The 22,974-nt window shown below is 39.5% G+C and overlaps 1 protein-coding gene across 4 annotated transcripts in view; it reads right to left on the bottom strand.

Annotated features, from left to right (window-relative positions):
* LOC107225767 (protein groucho) overlaps nucleotides 1–22,974 on the bottom strand; it is a 68,015-nt gene that overhangs the window by 12,950 nt on the left and 32,091 nt on the right. For all 4 annotated transcript variants that reach the window (XM_046743951.1, XM_046743953.1, XM_046743954.1 and 1 more), the window contains exon 5: nucleotides 10,235–10,372. In XM_046743951.1, coding sequence (XP_046599907.1) covers nucleotides 10,235–10,372 — 138 coding nt within the window. The remainder of the gene's footprint in view (nucleotides 1–10,234; nucleotides 10,373–22,974) is intronic.

The following is a 22,974-nucleotide window of genomic DNA, read 5'->3' on the forward strand; positions in this document are numbered from 1 at the left end:
AATCAAGAGCCCCATACTCGCACTTAGAACATTGATTCGACGGTTCAATTAATTTGAAGTACAATTGACCAAAATACATAGACGCAACCTCGTCTGCGTTCGATTAATCAAGGCGCGAATGTCTAACGCGCGGAATTCGATTTGTAACAGTAGTTTTACTTTTACTTTTTTACTCGGATCGATTTTTTGTTCGATTCGTTTTTTTTTCTCACTTTTTTGCCTATTGAAAATCACTCTGTGTATATTCGACAGATTACCGGATACCAAAAGACCCGTAGAAAGTACATTTTTCCTGAACTTTTTTTAGCGTAGAAGACTTCCAATCATTATCGCACGTATTTTTAACACAGACGTGGAAAATTATACCGGTAATATTCCGTCGGGGCAATTGACTAGAACTCGGCGTGACACAATTTTGTATCTTCTTTTATTACCAATGCCTTTTTGTGTTCCCTTGCAAGTTTATCGATATACGGATGAGAGCAAAAACTATGAAATTTTACGCTCGATCGAGTATACGGGTGATTTATTCGCGGTGAGTAATCGTCCCGGTTGACTGCGTGTTGAAACAGAGAGGCTACGGTAAAAAGAGAAGCGAAAAAACCACCGTGTGTATTACGTGCGAATGCGTGACACAGCCGAGGAACGATCTGACATACTGCTCGTTGTATCCATCCGCGGAACAACGGAGAGGAGGTGTGGGGGGGGGGGGGCTGTTCTTGCCATAATCATTAATTGGACCAAATAATTAATATCGTTAAAACGAATCAACGCAAATACTAGACAGACGCGAGGGGTTAATAATTCATCAATTGCGGTATACTCGGCCTGATTCCAGGATTTCAAAAGATTTCAAGAGATTTCACGAAATTTCACGAAATTTCAAGGATTCCAAACGATTGTAAAGATTTAAATGACTATAAACAATTTCATTCGGGGAGCCGGGCCTCGTTGTCACAAGGCTTATACACTGAGTAAAATTTCATTTGTTATAGTATCTAGAAAAATTCAGTAAAATAAGTATCGTTAAAAAAAACTGTTTGAATATCGTTAGAATTATAAAAAACGAGGTACGCGTTACCATTTTGCGCTATTGTCGATCCTTTTTTGGTAATTGCAACGCAAAATCAGTTTGCGAGGTTTACTCTACTTTTTTAGTTAAATAAGGCTTTAACGTCAATTTATCGTTGCACAAGCATTAAGTTTTCGCAACAGTTGCGAGAAAATGTAGTAACAGTGATCGTAATGAGAAATAATAGTAACGTATACTCGACTTTCTGGTAACAGCTACAGAACTAATTTTCATTTTGTACCTAAAACTATATTTTTCCATTTTGGTAAAAAATGAAAATAGTTAAGGACTGAGTGGTAACCGGAACTAAAATTTTCTCTCAGGTATTATGTATTATCTCCACCGCTGGATATCGGTACGAGCGGTGCTATAAATTGAAGTTGAAGTTCAATGTTTGAAACAAATGAATGTTGTTAACTAGATTATTACATCATATGCGGCCTCGCAGTGATTGAGAAAACTGAAATTGGACATAATAAGTAATTATTTCCCATCTTCTAAATATGTTGTTTTTTTTTCATTTCAATGGCTGCGTTGGAATATTTCGCAGTCAGGTAATCGGAAAGGTGATTCTTGCAGCTTTCATTGTATATATATATATATTTTTTTTTTGATGTTTGAATAGCGGGTCAGTAAGATATTCAAATTTTTAAATAAAATCACCAACAGTAATCCGGACTTAGAAAACCATGGATTTCGAGTTTTCCATGGTTTTCTAAATCCGGATTAAGTTTTTCGAGTTTTTTGAAGTCTGAGTAAAATTTTTCATAGTTTTTGGGGTTTTTGGAGTCTAGGTCGACTATTTGATGTATTTTAATGTGGTTTCCAGGAAAAAATACAATGGAGAAAAGAATTATTGCTTAAAAATATACATTGAAAACCCAAGTGTCTCACATCAATACAAAAACAAAAAACAATCGTGAGAAAAACAAATTATTCATCATTTTTTAGTAGTTGTCGTCATTCAAAATACTTGGGACTCACCATTTTTTTTTTTTTTTTGAAAATTCGGGAAACCGATTCGATAATTCGATAAACACGAATTTTCTTTAGGTGCGCAAAGAATGCATCTATAGTGCCCATGTCCAAATTGAATGAAATTTTTATTTTAAAAAATTCTATAAATCAGAGAGTCAAAAAATGGGACAACTAGCATCGGTCTCCGCTACAAAGATTTCAAGAATTTCATAAATTTTCAAAGGATCTCAAATGATTTCATAGATTTTAAGGGATTTCAAGGATTCAGAAAGGGGCACACACCAGATTTCATAAACGATTAACCCCTCGGACAAACCGTTAATATGTCACGCACGGTGAGGGGAACTTGCATTGCACGCAGATGTATCGACACAAAATATACCTCCAGATTTATATTATACCTAAGGCACGTCTACGTTGAAGATGATGTCTTTCGTTTGATCCCGTAAATCGTTAGAATAATCGGTGGAGTTTGCCGAATACGGGAAACTGAAAAATTAGGGCCCATTAACCCTCCGCGGATATACCGGGTCCATAAGACCCCAGAAACGAATGTATTTCTAATGGGACGAAAAATAACAGTGACCACGAACGTTTAATGGCTTGGATAAGAGGCCGTAACTACATGCACATTGTACATGCATATTAGGCGATTTCAGATCAGAGCAATGTTTAAGTTTTCTTCTGCATTATTCTTATTCTTTGCAAATAAACTTTCTTTCCCAGGGTTCAAAATTCTTCAATAAATACGAAATGTAAAATCAGGGCTTACAAAAAAAAATTGAAGAAATATACGAAGTTTCTGATCATTAACAATGATTCATTGATCAAGACGAGCAAAAAAATGAATATTAAAACCGAAAAAAAAAACGTTATTATGAATAATACAAAACATCAATTTTCCATACTTTTTCCGTGATGATGTTAAAGATTGCAGGTAATAATTTTTAACGTTCGACATGTATGCATCAGCGTCACACTTATAGGAATACGTTATTGCCGTTTTACTCGGCAACCCATCGACATTGCATTATTATACACGCCTCTGTGCCGTCACGTCGTGTAAAATAATCCAATAGTGCAGTTATTACAGTGTGCTTTTGGACGTCGCTGATTAATACGGGAACAACGTGCACCCTGACTGCAGGTACGAAGTACGAAAATGTTAATTGACGCCCGTTCCACGTGACATTTAAATATATACATACACGTACATGAATTTTTTCCACCCTACTTCCCTAAATAAACTTTAAATAATTCAAAAACAGTTGCTTCATTTCTTCCGATTTTTACCTGAACTCTACAGAACAGTCTCGACGAATTGCACGACCTCGAAACCTGACGTTCATTTTATTTAGAAGAGCAATTCGTCTAGATTGCCCGGCATGATGATATGTATTTTTTCCAGATAGTAGCACTAATGCCCACTAAGACCTTGCAGTTATAAATTTTTTGAAACATTAATACTCTCACAATGAAATATATACTGAGAAAAAAGTTTTTCCCATGTTATTTCCACAAGAAACTTCGATCACAAAGCGGACTATCTTAGATTTGAGGTACAAATCTGAAAAAATTAGACAAGTGATTTTGAATTATTTGTAGTTGTTTTGGCGAGTGGGAAATACTTCGTCGACACCCTAAATAAGTACCACCCTAATATATATGGAATATATTGTGACGCCGGATTTTTAGTGCATTCGGCCACCCGGAAAACTGACCAAGAACTTACCGTGAGCACAACGAATTGGCACCTTGCGATGAAAGATATTGTAGGGTGCCTGGCGTGATCAACAAGCCTTGAAATCTTTATCTTTGCTAATCCTTTGCTGATATCCTCGGTAGCTCACTGTCAGTACCACGGATAGGGGAGGCGTATTTTTGGATAAAGAGAGAGACTCGATAACGACACACCATTTTGAAAAATAAAATAAAAATCATATATTTTGTATAACAGAAGCGATACAGCACGAAAGAAAATAAAATAATCCAAAATTCGCTCTTCGAGAGTCAACAACAAAGTAACAAAGGATCCGTAAACACGGCAAGAATAAGATAATTAACCGAAAATTGAACCAATTCTTAATTCATCGAGCTTTCTCGTTCGCCAACTAAAACTAGAATCAATCTGAAAAATTCTCAAAATCTCAACTACATTCTGAATTCTAAAATTAAAGGTAACAGAATACGATAATCGCCACGAGTACAAAACTTGCAAATAATTCTTGTCGGCGTGCCAAACACGCCACCGACCAGATGGCATCCTCAATCATTATTCGGCTCGGAGCGACGACGCAAGCCACGAGGTGACTTGAAAAAACTAAACTAAACATTATTCTCAAACTGTAATCTGGCAGAACGGAACCGTAATCGAAACCTCAAGCGAAACTAGACTAGAAATTAAACTTAACTTAGTCTCAAACCAAAATGAAACCTGAATCGAAATTAGTCGAAACCCTAATGTTTACTCAAACTCAAACAGAACAAAATTAATTGACTTAACACAACCTAAACTCGATCGTAAACTCACCTGTATACAGGGTGTCCCTAAATTGCCTCCCACGGACTAGCCAGCATGATACCTCGTTAAAATCCAACCGAGAATTTTTTTTCCGGAAGCTCGTCCGACGCGTAGTTTTTGAATTATAAGCGATAGCGCTAGGCCAATCAGAGTGCACCATTTCATCTAGATTTGCCGCCACGGATATTGCTGTTTTGTTCGTCTGGGTGAATTATTATTATTCGTTTACGAATTAAATATCGGCACCTCCCCTCTCTCCCTGTTGTACCCCTTCTCGAGCGCTGACCTCGGTATTGTTGCCGCGGCATACGCTGCCGGCCGCACATCCATGGGCGCACACTTGTGTGTGTAAACAGAAGCGCATCCTCAAGCATAAGGGGTACAGCAGCGAAAGAGGGGGGGTGCCGATATTTAATTCGTAAACAAATAATAATAATTCACCCAGACGAACAAAACAGCAATTTCCGTGGCGGCAAATCTAGATGAAATGGTGCACTCTGATTGGCCTAGCGCTATCGCTTATAATTCAAAAACTATGCGTCGGACGATCTTCCGGAAAAGAAATTCTCGGTTGGATTTTAACGAGGTATTATGCTGGCTAGTCCGTGGGAGGCAATTTAGGGACACCCTGTATAAACATTTCTGAAATTCGCCACAACAAAATACTTATCGTGATCGCTAACTAAATCGATACGACTAAAACTCAAATCGTAACCGTAACCTTTAATGATAAATCATCGCATAAATCCCAAACTCAGACTCAACTCGACGCATCCAAATTCGAAACTTTTTCAAAATTACTAAATGGTCTATTCGCTATTACGAACATTCACAATCAGTTGCGGCAATTAGCGACCTACCCGAGAGGCGACACTGAAAAAAACACGATACCGCGATTTGATCCTGTACAACGGAGTTTGAGTATTACTTTACACAAAAAATTACTCAATTCGGAACCGTGACTCTGCTCGAAATGTTTTACTAAGCAAAATTTTCTCTACTCGACAACGCGAGATTCGGGGAGATTGCGGCCACCAAGCAAGAAGATCGGTAAAAGAATTTCGAGCAAGTATCGATATCGCAAATCCAAAATGGCAAGCCGTTACTTCGTTACTGTTAAAATTCGGTCGCAGGAAATTAAACAACGCTACCATTCCACCACCACCGCAAGAACGCGCCCCATTCCTTCGAAATCTCGGCCGATCGCCATCCTCGCAATTCCAATAAAAACCCAAACGAGAACTTGGTAGCAACGGAAAACCTCCGTCACAAATGGTCGCCAGAACTAGAGAGATTTTCAAATCAATCAACCTACCGCAACGCGAATACTTTTGGATCCACCTGCGACGCGACGTCGTGTCCGCAAGAATCCGCAACAATTGACTTTAGATCGATTTCGTCGATTGCGCAATCCAACGCGCACCTGCTGAAACGTCGCGAGGCAGAACTTAACGCTAGATCGCAATTTCGTCAGCCGCGCAGTTCTACGATGAGTCCGGCGGCGAGGGGGGGGGGGGGGGGATCCTTCGTACCTAGTCGATCCTTCGCAAGTCCGGTGATCGGCCGATGGCGACGAAAATGTGGGCAGAGGCTGCGGCTCGACGGCCACCGGCGGGAATCGCGTCCGCCTTGGTTTCCAACGATGCGGGGATCTTCGTTGACTCCCCCTCCGCAGCCTCGACATCCTTCCTTCGAGATCGTCGCTGTTCGCCGTTCCACAAAATCGCTGAATCGTCACCGACTCCTCGCTTGGTGCCGTCGATACTCAGAAATAAAAAAAAAAAAAAAATTCTGAAACATCTTATTCGCTACCCAGTACCAATGTCCCCCGTCCCCTATCGAAATATCGGATGCGTGACTCTGGTTCTGGCGATCTTTCCGAAATACTTCGACAATCGTTACCGCAAAATCTTTACTTCTGCTTCTGCCTAAGGTTTAGGGAACCGTTTGTAACCGGCATTAAAGATACGTTACTACGGCTACGTTCCAAATATATATACCGAGTGCATCGCTAACGGCTGAATGGTTTAATGCGCATGCGCTAAAATTTGAAAGCAAGAGCAATTATTTTGTCAGAGCGACCAACATTCATAAATTCAGATTACCGACAGCCGTCAAAAGTTTTAAGGTTACAAACATCGCGGCGAACTATCACCTGAATTTATGAATGTTGGTCGCCCTGACAAAACAACTGTTCGTTCTCTCGAATTTTAGCGCATGCGCAATGAACCATTCAGTCGTTAGAAATTCACTATGTATATATCAGGGTTGTCCTTAAAAAATGTCATTTTTAATTTCAACCGGCTCACCCCCCAAATCGGTTTCGAATTATTCAAAAATAATTCCCGAATTTTTTCAGACTTTTTCATCTCAACTCTGACCTGCGCCCGCAAGAGGGTGTACCTTGTAACCTCCGTTTAACCATTTCCGGGGCACATTAAATCTACCGAACGGATCTCGATAAAATTTGATACAGGGGGGTTTCTTGGGTCGCTGATTACAAATCTGAGCTGAAAATTTTAAAAATCGAAACGACGGATCCAATATGGCCAACAAATATTCAAAAAGTCAAATTTCGCCGAGGTCCAAATTGAGGACCACGCTAGTCTACACTCCTGTTACCTGTTGACAAAAATGTCGGAATAAGGCATCGTTCAACACACGACGCGATCTCCCCTCCTCCCTACGCGTAATATATCCCAGCGTTTTACTCCGTCGGCACGTCGACGAGCCGTAATTGCTGCTTCATTAGCCAAGTTTTATTAATGTGATCCCCGCAGGCTTACGCGTTGCAACATTGCCGAGAGGGGAGAGGAAAGTGAATATTTTGTGGTCGTATTATTACACCGTGACCTGCGTACAAGCCGACGTTACCAGCACCCGCATAAACACCCACGGAATTCCGCGGCCCGTAAAAAAATCTCCTTCCGGACCGGCGCGGCGAGGCCGCATCTCTCTTTATGGCCCCGTTATTAAACGAAATATTGATTCAACCCCTGTTTACCAAGTGATACATATTCATCGGTGCTTGGCGCCTACGTCCCCTACCCCTCATCGCTCTCGGGTTTCCCACCCCTCGCAACGGTTTCGTGTTTGTACATGCACTGATTACCGATGCTAATATAATACGCCGAAGCCTCGACCCAGCCGCAAACACGAACATCCGCGATTGCCTAATCGAGCCTGGTTTTAGAGTTACGTTGCGTTGCATCGCATCGCCCTCATCTCTCACTGTTTTTGTTTCATTCTGGCATTATGGAATCTTTGAGCAGGGTTGCCGCTAATTATCGATTGAAAAATGCCCCGACTGTGATCGAAGTTTTTCATATGAAAAATTTCAACTTTCCAGATAAGCACTTACGTATGTTATTATTCAAATTGTAAAATAAAAAAATTTAATCAATCGTTACAATATTACAGTTTATTTCTTTCAATGTTTTTGTTACATTATACTTAAATATCAAAGTAGGTTTTCATTTGAAACTAAATCACGCATACACTGCGGGTATGCTATAAGTATTTCGCTAAAACTGTGACATACGGAACGATGTGAGAGTTTGACCATCACAATTCAGTTTTTTCAGGAATTCAACAAATATCTAAAAATATTCCAGTTTTTCATGAGGCTGGAGTTAACAACGTTCAACGTAACGAAGCGTTGAAACAAAAGTTACTATTCTGGACTTTCGGAATATCCGAAGAAATTGAATTTACAAAATCCGTATACTTCAATATTGTATTACGGTTCTAGAGTTGCAAAATAACGTGTTTTTTTTTAATGCATCATTACGATAACGTTGCACACTGCAGCCTGTTAGATTTTTCAGGTTTTCAGGTCTAGCAACAACCCTCTGAACATTAGTTCAAACTCTACAGTCACGTGAACCATTCTCTAATCGTATTCCGCAGCGTATATAAAAGTCACAAGAAGCCAACTTTGATCATCCGAACGAATTTTCAATTGCAAATTTACATATATTGAACAAAGTATACTGTTAAAAATTTGGCCGAATCTCTTATGAAACTAACTCCAAATAAACCGAAACAAAATCGGTATTTTTTTTCCCTGTAATTCACATGACATCAATTTGCGTATAAAATTTGTACAGGTTTTGTCTAATAATATTAATCCGGGTAAAATTTGCACCACTTCGTATATATATATATATATATATATGTTTGAAACAACACTTGAATGTACATGAAAATTTTTAAAATTGCATTTTCAGGTGTATTTACATGTTCGAACAAGTCAAAAAATTCGGACGGAATAATGCGCACATAAATACATAGAATTCCCAATTAAATTTGAAAATTGTAAACTTTATACAAAATAACGTATTTTACTAAATGATGAAATAATTTTAAATGTCTTCTTTTGTGAAAAATCTTGTGGATTCTCCAACTGTGGAGTACTTTGCACGAGCTACGGTTGTTTCATATATTATTTGTTTATTTGTTGACCAAAAAATTTCATGTATTCGCGTATCTAATTGCCTGTTACTTATCAAGTTGTTCAAAGCACGAAAACGTGAAAAAAAAGTAATCTAACAAGATAGTAAAAAATAGAGACAGTATCGAAATTGGTTATACCAACATGCTGATTTGTACATCAAAGTTCCATCTAAGACTGGCGCGTCTAATCGTAAGCTGCTGCGATAAATATATCGAAGCAAGGGGGATTCGTTTTCTCTATCCGTGCTGCCCAATCTCCGTTGTAGGTACGAAACAGGCGCAGCGCCAACGAAATACCAAACTGGGATTCCAGAGGGTCTCTAACCATGCGCTAATGCGAGGAAGGCTGCGAGGTGATCATCGGTAAGCAACTTTACCGATTTAAGTAGTACTGGGGTAGAAGAAAAAAAAAAATCGTTTCTTAATATTTAAATAACTACATGTCCGTCATTACCAAATATACGTACATTCGTTTAAGGTTAATTAATACGAATCAAATGATAGAAATTATTTGATCCAAAGTTTTGTCGTCAATTTCGACCAACTGATAGCAAAACTTTTTTTAGGCCATCAGTATTACACACGATTCTAGGTCACGAAAAACACGTTTGAATTTAGTCTTTTTCTTAGTTTTTGAAGCTGAAACTTACTGTTCGTAACTTATCCGCTACGTATTATCGTGTCACATACACCGTCTATCATATCCGAGTTATGCTTTTGTTCCGATTTGTAATAATTCTATATACAGGGTAGTTGATCAATCTCGATAAATTTCGTGTTTTTCTATAATTATTGTACAATATAATATAATACAATTCAATACACATGTGCCTATAATGTAATTGCAAGATTGCGACGTTGTTTATTTTTCAATTTTCTGTACTATCGCTGCCTGTAATCTTCCTTGTTATTTTTTTTTTTTTTTCTTTTTCTTTTTACCACCGAGACCATCGGTACAGATACAGTATAAACCGATATTATTTGGATCCATGCAAGATAGAATCTTATCGTTAAGCGATGTTCGAATACACGGCGTCCTCGTCAATCAAAGCTTGACAAATACATACGTAGACGCAACTTATTAACGTTAATACGCACGCGGCAGATTCTCGCGCGGATCGACTAATTACAAGGGCTAAATCATCTTTCCAGTCAGGCAGCCTTGCGGCTACACGCGAAATATAATGGCTCTAATTATACTGGCTTACCCCCACGATTGTGTTGAGCTCCGTCATGGTTACTGTTTTCGCCCTTTCCAACGCCGTCGCTACTTGCTGCTGATGCTCCTGCGAGAGGAACGGAAGAATCTGGACGATTATGGCGTTCAGTCTCTTCGCGATCTCCGTCTGAAAAAGGTAAAGGAAACATTTAATTTAAGCAATGAACTTGGGTCAAAGGATAATTCGATCCATCCAGGTTAGTAAAATTTTATCACCGAGAAAATAGTTCGTAACATAGCTCGAGTGAAAAAAAATGTCTGTTGGTTTACAATTCGTCGTCGGTACCGGGAACGCATTATACGTAAACTATATTGTTAAGTAATATAACAGACGTGGATACGTAGAGACAAATGACAAAAAGAATCTTGTAAATATGGCGTAGTTTTATATTAAATATGCAAGAAATGTTAAATTTCTTTGCATTTCGCAACAACAATTGTTTTTTTAACCAAAACACACACGACTTCGCAAAAATAACCGTTTCAACAGTATTTTATACATATAATTACTATTTTCGTCATGTGATTCAAAGATCGATTTCGCATTTTTTTCAGCAAACGTTACTACGAAGATTCCTTAATTGTTCGCGAGTAAAAAATGATTTCATCTTTAATTAAAAAAAAATAAATAAAAATATTTTGTTATATTCACAGAGTGTAATTTTTCAAATTCCGCTTTTAACAGGTCTGTTGCGATTCGAATATGTACATACACACGGTATATTGTAGGCACGCGGCATGTTACCAGGTGAATTGGGCAATCGATGCATATTTGATTACCGCCACTCCCCTAAACCAGTACAGACATATGTATATGGTTTACACTGTAAATAGTAGCATGCATGGCCGTATCATTGGATGAAAAAGATGACGATCGTTTCATTCGGCTCCATAAATCACCGCGTAAACACTGCAATTAGTAAAGCTGCTGGGACGAGTTAAATGGAGAGGGTGTTATACGCGAGTCGCCGAGGGGGCGACGAGAGAGATGGAGAGAGAGAGAGCGCGTGAGAGGGGTGGAGGGGTGGGGGGGTGTAGAGATTGCACGTTTCACCGCGTTCAGGGTTATTCGGGGTCTATAATAACGGGCACTTTGCATGTTTCCCGCGTCGAGTTGCCTTTTTTCATCTCCGCTTTCATCCCAGAAGCGTCAGGACTTATTTAAAGAAAAACTCGCGCGGCGCCAACGTCGCGGGAGACGATAAAAGCTGCGAAGCACCACCGCGTGGGGCGGGGAGGCACTCGTCACGAATCCCGACGACACTTTGCCGTTAAAGAGAAGGGACATTTTTTTTCTTTCTTCCTTCTTTTTTTTTTCTTACAAGGACTCAGCGTGGGGGGTTTGTAACATTTGAGAAGTATACCTAGAAAAAAAAAAATGTGCCAACACGAGCCGAGTTGAGATGAAAAGTGATCGGTATAAACTGTTAATTTGGAAAATGAAAAGGATTCATTGCGTTTACCATGAATTTATTATTCGCGTCTGACAATTTGCAACTTTTTAAACTAGATGGTACGCTTTACAACTTCATATACGATTATACGCTATTTTTTCATTTTATACGTAATTTCTCGCTTGTTTGGTATAAGGTGAATTAATTTGACAAAAATCAATATATTAATCGATGCTAATTTGCGGGCTAAGGGATTTTAACGCGACCTCAAATACTGGTGTAAAGTAGTTAAATTTTTAAAATTGCTGAGAAATCTTTGAAATCTCTAGTTATCGTTATTGTATGTAGCGTCAATTCGCGTTTTGATATTATGCGGTGTTATTGAAATATCCATGCATAAGTTCGTAACGTTAATGGGACGATACAATAGTGATAGGAAAAATAGTTACTTCGTAAGATTAGGATTATCTGACATTCGATAAACCGCAATCAACCCGAAGACACTCATATTTCAATAATACAATGTTTAAAGTATAATAATAATGTTAAGTAAATGATAATTTAACATAAAGTAATTCGAAAGTTGTGAAACAGTGATTATTCGTTTCACAGTTCCGTTATACGTTAACATTTCCAACTCGAATCTCTTAAATACACGATATTTTTCCAAACAATAAAAGAAAAAAATCCTAGAATATACACCAAACGATAAAATCTCTGGGCAACCGCAAGGATTTGGTGGAAGAAAGCCGAATGAAATACGGTATAAAATAAGCGTACCTATATCTTTGCATAATATAACGATACAGCCTCGGATGGTAAAACGGCTATCACAAACAAGGCGAGGTTTGTTTCAGTTTTCATATATTTTCACACATTTTCACCCCCTTATTAAATCGCGCTCTCGTATACAAGCCAGCGTACGTTATACTATACGGTATACTATACATACGTATGGTACATACGAGTACAAACTGCTAGAAGCAGGATTTCAACAAGCAACGAGTTTTGTACCCCGTATATTTATTTGGAAGTAGAGAGAGAGAGAAAAAAAAAGAACGCAAGAAAAAAAGCAAAACTACGCTTCGTTAACCTCGGATATACAAAATGTTTGTTTATATTCACGAAAACCCGCGAGCTCGTTCCCGAAGCTTTACCTACCCCACGAGTATAAACCTTTTCCCACCCCCCGTTTTGCTCTTCGTCCTCCCCCCCCCCCCCCCCTTCTCATTTTCCCTTCTTTTCTCTTTTTCGACTCGTTCTCGTTTATACCAAGCCTGCGCCATTTTCAAAACCCTCGTTATCACGCTCGTTAATTATTCATCCAATTTTTTGTGCCAGGATTTCAGCTCGTTTGATACGTAGGCTTCAGCTTATCACGTTTGGATGATAGGTATAATACAGCTGCTACCTCATGCATACTCATGCAGGTGTAATGATAAAAATGACGAATGAAATATACCAAAATATCGAGGGGAAAAAATGGCCCGTAGCTGTTATTACAGCTATAATGTTCCGCGAAAGGATCTATCCACGTATCACGCAAAATACCTGCGGTAATTATTTCGACTACACTATTATTCTGATTGGGTGCAATGAAAATCGGTATATTCAAATTGCGAAATTATCATTCGCGACGCGTCGCGTTCCTGGGTTCCCAGGCCATTCATTTTCATACCTACCTATAATATTATACACAGGTGCAATTGTATACGCATACATAAACAAATATGGGCAAATAATATACATATGGTATGCATAGGTACCGCATGAACTACATCATGAATATGCATATACATATATATATATATATATATATATATATATATATATATATATATATACATATATATGTGTATATAGAAATTTTTACGCATAGTGATGCTGTATGTATACATATAGGTATATAATGAATAAATATGAGTGTATTACATGTACATACGTATATATAATGCACGCGATTCAAGTACATAGATTGTAAAAATCAGCTATACAAAAACGGACGCAAACATTTTTCACTCGTACATTTTTTTTTCTTTCTTTGTTTATTTGCACATTATGTGCAAGAGTTATGAGACGCTTGAGCAACGGTCTGTGTGTACATAACGTAAGAGCCTCATAGAGTCTACACGGAAATTAGCATATTTTAATTATGAAGATATAAACGCGGCGCGAGGCTCTCTCCTTATGGAAAATACAAGAGAGATTTGAAAATATGACCGTAAAACATAATCATGTCGTCTATCACGTGATAATTAATCCAGAATTAAATTCAACGAATATCATCATAGGCGACACTTTAATTATAGCCAGTTACGATCATTTATCAACAAATAAATTTTGTTTTACCTTGAAATATTGATATACGGAATTGAAAATACATTTTTTGGAGATTAGCTGTTTTACTTTAAAAGAAGAGAGGGGGGGGGGGGGAATTGCCCCACATAAAAGAATGATAACGGTAATTTTCTAATACAAACTTGTTGTACGTACTTCGTGTATAATTCAGAAGTTCTGTAATTTCCCGTTGCTAACGGCGCGACCGCGTCAAGTAAAAACATTAACTTCCAACCGGCAGAAATCGAAGTCGACGGAACTTTTCCAAGAGTTTCCTACTACAAGTAAGCATATGTACGGAATAAATATAACACGCTTATTGCGTTATTGCGACATTATGATTTTTGACTCGGGAGGTAATTTATTTCGACACTTCTATACATGATGTACAAACACGCGCCTTTCTTGCCCACGCATATTTTAGTAATTCACGCGAAAAATGATCCGAGTTTTGTTCAATTCATTTATTAATCATACATGACGGTAAATTTCTCTCCATTTCTATACACATACACAGTTAAAAATAATTTGTGTCAATGTTCAAATTTTTGTGTTAAAATTATCACGTTATTTCGGAGTTGATTTCACATTTCGTATACTCGTGTCAACTCTCCGAAATTCGTTGCTTGTGACAATCTAGGGGGCATTCTACAGCAAATTTCATCATCCGCTATCTTTGATAAGTTAAAAAAAAATCATCACATACCACTGCAGTTATATCTTTAATCTGGCATTGTAACGTTGAAATCCTCTTTCATCGGGGCAGATATAACATATTAAATTATAATGTTATACAGCAGCTAATGCCTTGAATCAGCTTCTTTAACGTTACGATATACTGTAATTTAACTATTAAACTAGCGTATCATGTATCCGCTGTCAGGCGCATCGTTTACAACTTAGTTTACATTATTATACGTAGTCATATTATACTCTACCCGCTATTTGCGCAGAGACCATCCCTTGAAACGTAGGTATGTACGGTGATGATCATTATTGGGTTCCCAGTGGCTCAATATTTTTTTGGAATCAAAACTGAAACGAGTTTTCCTCTTATAGAACTATGATGTATCTATGATCAACGTATCGTTTGTTTCTCCCGTCGCTGCGTCGCTAGTCATTAATTTAGGCACATAAAAGTTTTGATTCAAAAAAAGTAGAGAGCCACTGGAAATCGGTTAACGAATATTACTGCACTAATAATTTGGCGCGTGAAAAAACGTCCATTGCGAGTGAAATATAATTTAGAAAAAAACACACAAAGAAAAGAATAAACAACGGTGAATGAAAATAATACAGTAGGTTGCAGAAATTTAAGAAAAAAAAAAAAGAAACAAAAAATGCGTCTCCACCAGAGAATAATAAAAGAAGTGACACAATCGTTGCGGTCGAATTGTCGAACGAACGAACAATCGAACGAATATCGTCTTTGTCTTGCTTTTCAGACTCCATAACAAATCTTTGTCTTTTTTTCCCCCCGAGCGAGATAAGCGGGGGGGGGGGGGGGGGAAGAAGTCGGAGGAAGGATCGAGGAAAGCGAAAAGAAAAAGCAAAAGCAAAACGAAGCACGAAACACCTTTGTCAAGTTAATCGAATTCGTGACGGCACCGATACGGGAAATTGTTACAGAAATCGAGGATACGAAGTTACTGACGGACAAGGCCAACTGGAAGATATCCTGCAGCGACAGACTCGTCTGCTGGTTAACGTGGGTCGGTTTTCACCCGTGTTACGGACACGCAAACGTTGTGCGAGGGTATCCGGTTCATCCGGACGACTCTTGACCTAACGTGGAACGATATTGGGGAAACCATCAAATAAATTCACCGCCGGGACCGTAGATAAAACACACAGACACAGAAACGCACGAAGGCCTACGTCTATATACACCGCAGGGCGTATAAATACATTCTCGGACCGTGCGGGAAATAAAAATATACAACCACCTCCTCCTCCTCCTCCTCCTCAGAGCTTACTCCGCGCGGAGATAGGAGAGGAACCTGCGGTTTTTCCGTCTAATTTCAAAAGCTTTCGCGGTATACGGCTTCGTGTATATTATTATTACCTTTCCTCATCCCGTCAACAGGCTTGTCTATTTCCGAGCTCGTCTTAAGCTGAGTAAACAGACGGAAAGTTATACTGAATACGTATCGCCTACCGACAGACGAGCGTAAAGTCTCTAACCATTTCCTCCGCACCTTAGGTCGTCCAACAGTTCGTACTCGGACCGCGAAATCTGTGTCACGTTTAGATACGGGTTTAGCACAGCTCTCGTAGAGTTTTCATTGTCAAATTTTCAGCTCACTTTTGCCCGTTTTACTAGATCCGAAATCGAGCCAGTTTTGTCTCGGTACGCATTTTATACTCGTTATTGCGAAAAGTATTTTCTATTGATACACGATGTTACGTTACTCAAAGTTATTTGAATAGACACGCCAAGCTGGCCGAAATCGTGGAAAGTCATTTAATTTTACTCGAAGTCACATGAAGCAACTGGAGAATTTCACGTGTGCGCTAATTAACACTCACGTTGATACTTCAAGTAGTATTATAAGAGATATTTTCAATTAGCTACGTCACTTATTAAAGTGTTATAATCAGAAATTAAACACGAATCAATTGAGATAAAGGCGAATAAAATTCACCGCAGAGCGGCAGGCAGCAAGAAACTCTTATAAATAACTTAAATAATGGTTGGCATCGGATCTGCGACTGTGTGAAGTTTTTTCCAATTTTTCCAACAAATTTAACTTTATAGATAACGATCGATGTATAAAGATAATATTGAGTCGAATTAGACGAGCTGGAGACGTTAATTGACAATCGATTCGTGTAATTAGAACGACTGGTGTCAGGCTAATTGGCAACGTCGCTTTCGCGGAGTGATAATTAGAAGGATCTCTGTGCAAACGAGGTTTATAGGTGCCAAGAGATTCGGGGGCGCGCGTAGAGTAAATATAAAGACATTACTCCGCCTCTCTCTCTCTCTCTCGACTTGTCTAGGAAACCTGATGAATCTATCCGTCTGCCTCTTCCTCTGCAGCGAATAATTCATATATCCAACGTCGACGATCAACTATTAAGGGAATAATCGAGTGCCAGGGATGTTCGGAGGGATGAATCATTAGTCAGTGTATGCCTGCGTTCAGCGCTGCCACACGGAGCGGAATATTCTCGTACCGAGTCAAATATTATTCTTATCCACCATTCCACCCGCTTTCTTGTCTGTAAATACCGCTCTTCAATTAATATATATCTAAGGTTATTCTTCCCGTTCGTTTATAATCCGTGCAGCTCCGACTCCAGGAGAGGAAAATTACAGATAAGGTAGATGATCGAAACTGTTTTCTCGAAAGTGTGAGGCTAGACGAAAAATGAAAATATATCCAAAAAACAACTCACTGATTGTGAGAGATGCGATTGGAACTTGATTGAATTAAATTTTATGAAAAAAATAAATAAATAACTCGAGTGAAAATCGTTAATAATATTCTAACTTTGTCATTAAGACCGAAAAATATTTTCGACATGTACGTAAAATTAAAGACTGACATCCTAGAAACAAGGTTTCCATGAGGGGAGAAAAAAAAAAAACTACTAACGCAGTTACACTGTTTCAAATTGGGCCAAAGGGTTCATAAGGATATACTTAGCTCAAATCTAACAATAAGAAGTGCCTAACAGCATGTGAGTCTAGTCCGTTTTAATTTTGTGCAAAAAGAAGTTTACTAGTTGTTGCTTTGCGAAATTTTACGGCAAAATCTATAATGATTGGACCTTTTATTAATATATTCGACTTCAATACGTATGTGTATATATAATATTGTTTTAATTCGAAACAATCTGACTGTACATCGGTATTCGGGAAGGGTAACAAGGTGCAGGATTGACTTGAATCTGTCGCAAACCACCAAAGAGCGAAACAGCGGCTTTTACCCGCAGGCCAAGAGTAAACAAGTTCTATATACATATACATTCGTGAACCGGTACGGTTTATACGATTTCATCCCTTCCAACAAACTCCAATCAGTCGCCTACCCCTCTGCACTTATCAATATAGATGCGAGATCCATGCCGAGTAAACTTTGTCCCTTCCCGCCACTCGCTTCACAATCAGACGGTATAATGTAAACGTATATAATGTACAGGGAACGCCGAGTGTCGGTTTGCCTAGCGAAAGCTTAATATCCAGCTTGAGCAGGATGTAGAATCCTGCACGAATGCATTGTGGTGGCGGGTATGTGTGCCTATAATGGGGGGGAGGACATCTTCTTGAACAGATAGAGCTTCGGTTTCTCCGCCCGCACCCTTTGCCGCTCCGCGGATGTGTATCGCCAATATTGACCGAAGAAGCCGTCGCCATCTCGACTCGACAAACCTCGACTCCGTTCGCCTCGCGTCTTCCTTTCACCCAGCCACCCTCGCCCCGTCGTCCAACAACCACCTCCTTCCCTTCCCTTTCCTTCCCATGACTGCGTCCTCTTCAGGGTTTCATCCCACTGGCGGGACAAGGACTATTTGACTTCACCTGTTCAAACACAGTCGGCACACATGTCTTTCTTCCCTTTTCGAACCCCCCCTGGCGGTCTTCTCGTACAGAGGGATCTGTCGGCGATGTGCAAAATCCGAGATTGAGACTTCTAATAAGAATCTTATAACGTCAACTCGTCGATTGTTTTTCTAGTCGGTAAGATTGACTGGTATATTGTCTCTGTAAGATTTCGGAAAGTAGTCAAGTTTTGTAGGTTATTGGCGCGGATTTCTTTTAATCAATATTCATCATTTCATCATTTTAAAAAGTCAAACGGACACGTTGTACCGAAACGTTTAATGATTCAATTGCAATCGTTTAGTTTTCAAACTAAAATCTAAATCCATTAAGTAACAAAATTTCAATGTTAAATAAAAATTCACACCCCACAAAGTCGAAATATCTGAGCAAGTCGTTAAAAATGAGTAATTAAAAACGTTATGTCTGACGCAGGGGAAGCCTGCAAGAATTTCCTTCTTTTTTTTTTTTTTTACTGTACCTCGCGCTGGTTCATTAATTAACGCGTTACGCGATTCCACTCTCACATTCGTCTGAGGAAAAAAGCAACCGTGTACGTATACGCGTAACCAAACACCGTACACATACATACGCACAATACGCGGAGGGAAAAATAAAGAAGGGAAAGCACTAGCGGCGCTACCATTTTTTACGCCACTTGACCATCACCGCGTACACGTGGGCGGGAGGGGGTTCAGCCTCGTTGCCTTTACCTATATCTAGATATACGTTAATACATCACGTCCCCGTTGTCTCGGGGGGATAACGCTAACACAGTCCCTGGACACTTTCGCAGCTGCTAAAAGGGCGTGTCTGACATTTTACGACTTTGCCGAGTATCCACACTTATTTTAACGCCACGCCTGATCGCGTGTCCCCAACTAATCGCCACTCGAATCGACGTCCTTTCGATCTTGCACACGGCCTGTATACCCTGATACCTTGTATAATATATCGATACGGTTAGGTATGCTACCACGACCCATATCCGCAGAATCAGGAACATAATTTGCGCACATAATAACGTGTTATATTCGTACTTGAGAACAGACGTGAGCGATAAATCAAATCGCTCTTCAGCTTCGGAAACTGTAAGATTAGATGCGGGAACTTGTACGGAGTGACAAGTGGAAATAAAAATTATACGTCGATATCAGCGGTAGCGTACTGATTGTGTGAGAGAGAAGTTTACTCAGGTGATATTGATCAATGACTTTGCATAAGAGACCACTTCGAGTCAGAGTAACGGATCGTACGGCAAATTTGAGAAACGATCGTACCAATTAGAAACCATCATTTGAAATATAATTACCAATTGTAGCTATGTAATTATACTCGACGAAACAGCCGAGGAAATCGATGATTGTATGATATGTTCTGTAGGAAATCTATTACACTGTTATGTATATTATATCTACAAGCTTGGCGAACATGCCTCTTGGCATTCTTGACACTAACGAAGAATAATTTCTTCTATTAGGAAAGATACAAGACACTCTAATCCAGAACTTTGGTCACGATCCGAAACGGTCGTTGCCTGCTATAAAATATATCACGAGGTTGAAGTTTGTAACGTTACTTTAACGTTGCACGTTTAGAAAAATCGTTACTTCGCAGCCTCGGGATTGTTTGAAATTCGGCTAGTAAATCATAACAAAGAAAACATGTTAATATTTTGAACCGCCAACTCTTTGAAAGTTGTTCTAAAATTGTACATCGATTTATTCCACGATGTTTCGTTACGTTAAAATTACCAACATCGACATGGCAATGCATGGAATATTCCGTTGGATATCCACCCGTTACATAGCCATGGTTAAGAATTTTGTGTAAACTGAGGTGAAAGTTTCGTAGGGTAATTTCTGTATCTGTATTTACATTTCTAGTATAGTACAGTACGGTATAGTATAGTACAGTAAATGTGGGCGCTTATAGAAACTGGTCTACGAGGCTCTAGGATCTTCCGGCTTATCGATCATCCGGGGAGAAGAGAGGAGGAGTACAAGGGGAAGAATGACTTGCGGCGAGTAAATATTTGCCCAGATATCACTCTCCGCGTTTATCTCTTTAATGCGCTCTGCAAACAAGCCACTAAGTCTCGAGTGCGACACTCCGACCCCCGTACTAATAATAACAACAACCAGAAGGCGCGGGTCCCCGAGGTGCAGATTAACCGTTTCTTCTTGCCAGCTTCCTGGCCCGTTTTTCTCGTCAAAACAAAGGCTCGGTATATAGGTACGAGAAATGCTGAGGGAGAGAAAGAGAGAGAGAGAGACAAAAATTGATATCTGCTCAGCTTGGAAACTAGCCAAGCTACACGCGATATGTTGACTCCCTCCACCATCATAGGCGAATCCCTTGTACAAACTCGAGGAATTTATTGATATTCATCACGAGAATACTTTCGGAATTTGAGAAAGACCGAATTCTCGAATTTAATAAAACTCGGTAAACATCGACTGAACTGACCAGGTGCTGCCTTTGATCGACGCTTTAAAATTCAAACCGGAATTAATTGGCGACGGTAAACGTTTGATGTTGCGACTTGATTTGTTCTATCGGCGGTGTATCGATTCCCACGCGGAGAATCGAATCACGAAGTCACGAGTAAAAAAAAGCCCGTCACTAATGAACTCTCCTCGAGACAACGTCCGCCGATTCGTTCCGCAATTGGTTCGATGATATTGTAAGAAGGATTAAGATTACAAAGCGTCGGATCGACTGATTGATTCGATCGTATAACCCTTATCTCTAATGTAGACTTCTACACCAGACGCGGATAAGTCGAGAAAAGCCTGTCCTCGATAAAATCAAAGCTGCCGATGATCTACAATATCCATACATGTATGATAATCCCAGAGATCGGATATGAGATCGATTCGATTCTCGCGTAATACCTCGTGTGAGAAAGCATTGCAATAATAATTTTAAATTAGAAATCAACACGTCATATACACGATTTGCAAACGACATAAAAAAATTTCTTGCACGTGTCAGATATGTAACTATTCTGTTGCTAAATATATAGTCGTAGAATAGTCGGAAAGACGGTGAGTTTTATATACACTACGAATTGCTTACGACGGAATGGTGCGTCGACTGTTATCGTTTAATGCGCATGCGCTACAATTCGAGAGCAGTTGTTGGTCAGGACGACCAACCGTCATGAAGATAACCTCAAAAATTTTGACAGTGTCGTTGGAAGTTGTGTTCAACATCGACTGCTGTAAACATTTTTAAAGTTACATGTATCACGACGAACTGTCGGCTAAATTTCTGACGGTTGGTCCCCCTGACAAGCAATTGCTCTCCGATCTTAGCGCATGCGCATTAAACTACAGCAGACGACGGACCGTTCTATCGTCAATAATTCACAATGTTCGTAGAGAAGAGGATGATACTTGGATGGCTAAAAAGTATCGAGTTGGCTGCACTGTAAACGCGATTTGATGAGTATCGCAGGGTAGGCAACGCAAACGAACGTACGGTTTCAAGATGATGAGTCAGCAATAAAAGGCGGCAGACACTCGTCGGAACCAGCGGACCTCTTCTCTCCATGGGGGGACACTTTTTCATCATCGCCCCCCCTTCGCCTGCCTGAAGGAGTTACGTCATGCGGGATCCCTCGCTCTTTCCGGCCACTTGGTCTTATTAGGGGAAGCCAATCAACGGGACCGCGTCCGAATGAAGCGGGTGCGGGTTCCGTAATTCCGTACGGCCATGACAGCAGGGGACTTTCGTCTGACGCATGGGGATAATTGGCGTGGGTGAAACGACCGCCAGTCAATGATAAATCGTGACTTTTAACGCCGACCTGAACCGCGTGAAAGGGGACACGCGATTATAGTTTCCTGAATTATACGGCCCTGTGACTCTCGCGCCATCGGGGCTCGGATTTAATATTACAGTACAGGATACGGGCTTAGGACGACCTACACCCATCCAGATCAGGGTTGCAATTTTTTTAATGAAAAACTAATGCATTAACCATTACTTTTTCAATTCGTAATGGAAATAATTTCCATTACAACATTAAATTACTTTCATTAAAAAATTTGCAACCCTGATCCGGATGATAACTATTTTTCAGCAATTATAATACACGAAGAAACACATCGCAAATTGGTTGCCTAACGAAATTCGGTCCAGGCTGCCCTTAATTAAAATTAATGCGGTGAATGTCTTTTTCAACTTTTTCACCTATTCGGTAACCAAACGAAATCAACACTGATCGAAATTACGAAGCGTCAGTACAAAGGTACATGCAAAAGGTTGGTTGCCTACCTTTTTCTGGTCCCTACTACAGGGTTACCAGGTATAAACAGGTGAGTTGATGCTATTATACCTACACCCATCTGTATACTCATTGAAATTTCTATGACAATATACAAAATTTTATTACCAACACGATGGTATAAGATTGCCTAGGTAAAATCGTTTGAGATTATT

The sequence above is a fragment of the Neodiprion lecontei genome, chromosome 6 (genome assembly GCF_021901455.1).
Source record: "Neodiprion lecontei isolate iyNeoLeco1 chromosome 6, iyNeoLeco1.1, whole genome shotgun sequence".
Taxonomy (NCBI): Eukaryota; Metazoa; Arthropoda; class Insecta; order Hymenoptera; family Diprionidae; genus Neodiprion; species Neodiprion lecontei.